This window comes from Porites lutea, chromosome 1 (genome assembly GCF_958299795.1).
Source record: "Porites lutea chromosome 1, jaPorLute2.1, whole genome shotgun sequence".
Taxonomy (NCBI): Eukaryota; Metazoa; Cnidaria; class Anthozoa; order Scleractinia; family Poritidae; genus Porites; species Porites lutea.
In genome coordinates, this window is record NC_133201.1 from 45016542 (window position 1) to 45023160 (window position 6619).

The window sequence follows — 6619 nt, forward strand, 5'->3', positions numbered from 1 at the left end:
ATCACATGACCTCACCACAGTGGATTACTATTCTTACATCAAATCAATATACATGTACATGATTTATGAAAATCACCATCTGAGTTCAAGATACCTTTGTATATATGTTATTGTTGATAAAAGGCATTTAATTATTTACAGAACATGTCTATTTTAAATGGGTCAGAGAGGTGAAAACTAAAGGATACACAATCATACCAATTCAAAAAAGAGAATAATATTGTTTTTTGGAAAAAGCTAGCTGTATAAAGAAATTGGAGTTGAAGAATTATTAGCCCAAACATTCAGAGTCAGTACCTTTTTTTTTTCATTTGGGAAAAAAGTTCCTTTGCTTAATTAAGATTCTAAAACTTGTGATATAAAGCACTAATAATAGAATTTCATTACTTATTCACCTGGGATTTGTTTGGGTTCAATTTAAAGCTTGCAGACAACTGGATATCAGGGAGTAGAAACTTAAACTTAGTTACAATCTTAGATGAGAAGAATTAAAAGAAAGCTGACAACAAATTTTAGCTATCTTCAAATATTGGTCATCAAAATTAAGGTGGCTCCGTCATTAATACAGGGGCATTGAACTACGGCTGTATGACAAACTTTTTGTCATAACTTAATTTTTCGGTTTTATGGAAACTTTGCTATGAAACTTTCAGAAGATCTACAGCTATCATTTGGCAATAGTATGAAATAATCTGATTTTACTTGTGGTAAATGTTTTTTTTACAACATTAGCACTTAAGTGGACCTTGCCTTTCTAAGATTGAATCTTTTAGTTATTACCATAATATGGATAACTTACAGTAATTTACAGTATCTAAATCCAGGCTTAAGAAAATAAATTTGAATGGGTTAAAATTTGTTCTCTCAGTTTAGATATCATAATATACCAAACGGTAATAATTATGCTGCCACATAAACCTTTTTTATTACTGCGCAAGAGTAATACTTTTATAGCAGTGTCCCTTCAGTTTTTGCCTGTCAGGAAAGTCAGTGTAATATATTTGACTTCAGACTTCAAACTTGGAAAGAGGAATCTTTGTCACCATCTCCATATTAAGGTTTTTAAAGCAACAGGCATCATACTGCAGTGGTTAACCTTAACATTATGATTCTGCCTGCAGTAAAAGTTAACACTTAATTTTGCCCAGGACACTCACTTAATACTGTGCAAAACCAACCAACCTGTACCTGGATCTTTTTTGTTGTGGTTAACATCGTCCATTGAAGCTCCTTCATTTGTACTTAGTACAATACCATTATATCTACTGTACTTGCTTTGATAATAGTCTTTCGATGGATGATCCAATAAGTTATAAATTCTTGAAAATGTACTGTGAAAATTGCCATAGGTGCATGGAACAGGTATTTTTTCATAAGATAACATGATGAGCCAATGATTTTAACCTTGTTTAGGTACTTTATAAGGCATACAAGAACAAAGTGTCCGGTCAATAGTATTACACTACGTGCACTACGAGTTACAAGAATGTTTAAATAACTTTGACTTCTACACTCATGGTAACAGTTGCTATGACAAAGCTCTACAGATACACTCAATTAATTATTGATTGTTTCAGAGACTTTAAAAGTCAAACTTAGGATTGATTAATTTTTATTTGCAATTATAATTTTCATGTAAACAGTAGGAGTGTTGACAAGCAATGAAACCTTCTGAAAAGTTATTTAAATGTTAGTTCTTTCCAAATAACGTCATGCTGAGATGTTAAGAGCTTGTTAACAGCCTACATGAATTATGAAAAATGCCTCCTGGATTCTTGAAGAATAACAAGAAACCTTTACTGTGTTGTATTGTTTTTAAGTGTTTTCAGCAGAAACCTATAATATTTATTCACTGATGGGTGCCTAGGAGCAACTTTTAAAAAAACATGATAGATTCTCCTTCTAAATTGTCTACTATCTGTTGAAGTTGTGGTGGAAGCAACTTGACATGAGGTCAAGTTACAGTAACATGTCATTGTATTACAGCAATAAAGATCATTTTCTTTGCACCTTCAATTTATTTTTTATATGACTAACTGTCGCTATTTTGGGTGCTTACTATGGTTTGAATTTCTGATCAACACTTTAAACGTAGCAAAGGTAAATAATTATAATGAGAGGAAGTGACAAAGGCAACAGCTGAGGGCTTCTCAGGAATAGCACCTGAATGGCGAGAAACAGTGTAAGTGAGGTGATTAAATGGCACCATCTGTGAATATTTCTCCATTCCCTTTTTGTAATATATTATTAAATATTATCAATATGGTTTGAAAAACTTTCTAAAACCAAAGGGAAATTTAATGAGCCACTACAACTCCTTCTATACGTAATACATGTACTAGCATGTACTTACCTTCCTCATCTAAGGGTAAATCTTGCTGTTCCCCAAGCAAGGGTTCTACAACAGGTATAGACCCTGCTTCACCTTTAGGCTTCTCAATATTCTGTTCTTCAGTTTTTTCTTTATCAGTAGTAACAGCATCTTCTCTTGCAGCTATACCAGTGTCGTTCTCCTCATCCTGTTCAGTAATGGTAGGCATACCCTCTTTAGCTGGGCTTTTAGGACTTCCTCCTTCTCCTGGACTTATTCTGAAAGTGATGGTTAATTTAAAAAGTCAATGGCCTTTTAATTGTTAAATAATATGAGAATACAAACCTCAGTCTAAAACTTAGACAATTTCCTATATAAATGCCTCTTACTATATGTAAATAATTTTGAGGTGAAGGATGAAATTTGCAGGTGTGCTGCAGGTCTGACTATAAAATGTCCTGTAACTTGATCCCTAGCCCTTATTCTAATGCCTTTATGTGCATTCGCACCTGTACCTGCAAATTTAACCTGGCAGCTTTGATGTCCCTAGTTTTGAGAGAGAATCAAGATTTGACATTTACCGTGAAAGGATTTCCAAAAAATAATTAAACTAAACTAATATTTGCTATATACCTACCTTGGTAAGACAAGGGTATTACTCGTATGCAGTCTTGGACTGACAGGCTCTGATAGAACTGAGTCAGCTGTTCCTGGTCTCTGCAAAATTTAAGAAGACTTATTAAACTGTGTATGTGTTATAATATGATGACCACCATGGAAAAAAATACAACGTACTGGTGCTACAAGGAACATCAAGAAACTAGAGCCCAGCATTAACATGCATATTTATATGGTAAATATTAGCTGTATAAATAGTATTCATGGTATCAAAGGGAGTTTAGTGGAATTGTGTACGTAGTTCCACAAAATATACATACTCGCCCCACAGAAAGGATTGGAAATTCCTGGGGGGTGGGGTGTTCTCAAAGGCCCCAAAATTTATGTAAATGTATGAAGCTTGACTGAAATTTCCAGAGAGGTGGGGGAGGTCTAAGGAAAAATCCCTTCCATGGGAAAAGTATGGAACCACACATTGGATGAGGCACTGTCAATGAGAACCCTTAGAATTTTCCTTAATAGGCTTTGAATGCAACCAAAGCAAGGCTAGTTGCCAGGGGAAACATTAATATATAACAACAAAGACATTGTTGTCATCACCAATCCTCCATGAAAAGTGTGCCATATCGGTATAAACTCCAACACCATACCTGAAGTCCCACTCTGGGTAGCTAACTGGGACAGGATATTTAAAGGCAAATTGTTGTAATTGAAGCCGGTTTACATGAAAAACAGGTCAGTCAGCCCCTGTGCACTAATACTCTTTTCATACTGAACCAGTTTCAGAAGCAGGTAATTCAAAGTATTCTGAAACTGGTTTGGTTAGAGAACTGAAGAATAGTTAGCCTGCAAATACAGCTGCCTCACTCATTGATCCTTGCCATGAAAGAGACCTTAGCATTTTAAACTCGATCCCAAATTCCATATTCATGATGTAAATCAATGGTTACATAATTAAGCTGGTAGTCATCTAGTTCCAGATTTTATTTCCTTGAGCCTCTGTTTCTTAATTTGCTGCAATTTTGGTGCTAGCAAAGCCAAAAAAAATAATACTTCAGGTAAACCAAAAATATGTATTCCTGGGAAATAAGTGCCTGCTCTTATGTACAGAACACATTCCGCAGGTCAAGAGTAATGTTTTAGGCCAAAACTCAGAAGGCCCTATCTGGCAAAACATCCCCAGCAGTGTAGATTCTCGAGAAACAGCAGGTTGTATTTGCTTGAGATTACTGTAAAAGGGCTCTTACAGGTACATCATCTTCTCCTTGTACACTTTGATTGAATTCAATTGACTATAATATGCATCCATGTCTCAGTCAACTGTCTCTGAGAAGGATGCCATGAAACCAGTAAATAAAGCAGTGAGTCCAAGTAAGTCTTGGGACTCATAGAACTAACAGACACATTGATCATCGATCCTGGCATGTGTGTTGCAATCAAGAACAGTACTTACATTGGATAATGCATGAACTAAATTCCCCGAGCCATCCATACTCCTTAAGAATTCCTTGTAAAATTTCATTTTAACTTTGGACTCTCTTATTGACAACCTTCCAATTCCTGCAAAGTGAAACTCCACATTTCTTTTAGCCTGCACAGATCGACTCAAAGCTTGTAGGACCTCTTTAACACAACTTTCTACAGTGTCTCTATTGAATGGAGTTTCATTTGATAGAGCTGCAAAATTGAGCTGCACTATTGGAATTTGACCTGCAACAACAAAATATGCAAAGGTTGGTATTAAAATCAATATGATATAGCATAAATAGTAATAATTAAATTAATACACTGGCAATATATCATTACATAATACATTGCCTGGGTAAATTACAGCTCACCTACATGTCATGCATGCTAAATCCCTAAGTACAGTGTACAAGTATTTATTTGAGGGTGAAAGAATTAAAACAATGCTTTCAGGGCAGCTGCTCTACGATTGTTATGAAAAAAACACTATGATTTCTCAGTCAGCCAAGAGCAAGAGTAAGTTAGGGGACAGTAGATACTGCTAGCCTAGAGCACAGCCTGATACTGCAACTGCAGTTTCCAGACGGTATTTTTTCCGCTGTCCTGGTTATCTCTTTTCCTTTCTTTCCTGCCTTTTATTCCCTCAGTTACTCCAAGACTCCTCTTACATTTCCTTACCATCCTTAATTTTTCCTAATAATAATAATAAAATTTTGTAAATATCACCTCTGCTACACTAAATTATGTAGACAAAGAGCTTAGTTAAGCATAGTAGTCCATTCAGCTACAAGGCTGCAAAGATCAGATCCTTTGCTTCATTAAAGTTGTTACTAATTTTTTTTAAGCAGGTGGAATATGATTGTTGGGAAGGAGCATAGACCTGAAAATAGGTACCCGGAAGATCATAATTTCCAACTATACTTATAAGATAACTCCTGGGTTCAAAACTTTTAACAGTTCTGCTAATTTGTACTGACTTACTTTTTCCTTTATATTTACATTTTATACCTTTTAATATAAATATTGCATGAGTGTAATATGACCCAGGCAAGGTTCAAATACAAGTGTTAGTTTCTGCCGGACATTCCTTTCTTTTTAGATGTAAAAAATTCTTTTAGCTTAATATTAACGGCCCTTCAACACGGTTTTAATACTTCAGTAACACCTTCGCCAACAGTTATGAGGTAAACCATTGTCTTATTGTTAGCTTTTACCTGTAGTGTGATGCTTGGTGTAATTTAGGCCATGAGTCATAGCAAACTTCTCTGACAGAACGAAAACAGGTCTCTGGATCTGTATATATTTATTGTTGCCGACGTCTAACTTTTTCTGGGAATAGGTAAAAGTTCCAAGCCCTGGAACACATACCCCCTGTTGGAAAAATTAAGTACTGCGATCAGTGTTTTTCACACAAGACACCACTTAAGTTATAAGTTTATACAAAGACGACATTATGAGATGCTGGTATTTCACACTTGAAGCTTTAAAACTATTTGCCGGGAATGGTAGAAAGAAATAGATGTTTTCAAACAGATCAGGAGAAATCATCTAACAAATGAGAATACCTCACTTTGCTACGATTCAAATGTTTTTCTCCAGCACTCTGGCCAAAAATTGGGCGCGAAGATCGCGGTTTAGATAAGCTTAATCGTATTCCATTGCACGTGCAAAAGGAAAATTCGAATGTTACCGAATTTACCAACCTTTTGCAGAGCCATTTGCCTTTCGATGAACTTTGACACATTATCCCATACGTTCACGATATCTAAAAGAGCAACAGATGTTAAGTACCCTATGAAACAATACAAGCCGGGAAAGCCAACAAACAAATTGACTCCTTGGCTTGATAATTGACTTTGTACGTTACCTTCTTCAGCCAGTTTCGGTATGGCTGAAAACCGATTTTTTCGCGCCTCCGAGACCAGCCCATACATTACTTCAGCCATAGTGGCCAAATTAACCGAAACCGTTTGAAAGGCGGTACAATTTTTTCGTTAAACCATCTGGTTGTGATGAAGAAACGGGGACCGATTGTGACTTGGCTTGCCGTACATAATCGTTACTATGACGACCACTTGCTACAAAATGGCCAGCGGTGCTAATTAGATAACTAGTGCCAGGTTACCTCGAGCTCAGTGCAAAAAAAATTTGGCCTCACGTCTTCTAGGAACTTTGAAAAATATTTTTGGCTCCGCAAAGTTTCTATCAATCGACGGCATTGCA

General features: G+C 35.9%; 1 protein-coding gene across 2 annotated transcripts in view; it reads right to left on the reverse strand.

Moving 5' to 3' along the window:
• The window catches only part of LOC140952482 (coiled-coil domain-containing protein 81-like), a 16287-nt gene extending 9825 nt beyond the window's left edge, over nucleotides 1–6462 (reverse strand). For both annotated transcript variants that reach the window (XM_073401916.1, XM_073401910.1), the window contains exons 1-6: nucleotides 6264–6462; nucleotides 6100–6161; nucleotides 5611–5767; nucleotides 4383–4639; nucleotides 2949–3028; nucleotides 2354–2589 (exon numbers count right to left, since the gene is read on the reverse strand). In XM_073401916.1, coding sequence (XP_073258017.1) covers nucleotides 2354–2589; nucleotides 2949–3028; nucleotides 4383–4639; nucleotides 5611–5767; nucleotides 6100–6161; nucleotides 6264–6342 — 871 coding nt within the window. In that variant the 5' untranslated portion in view covers nucleotides 6343–6462. The remainder of the gene's footprint in view (nucleotides 1–2353; nucleotides 2590–2948; nucleotides 3029–4382; nucleotides 4640–5610; nucleotides 5768–6099; nucleotides 6162–6263) is intronic.
• Between the last annotated feature and the right edge of the window lie 157 nt (nucleotides 6463–6619).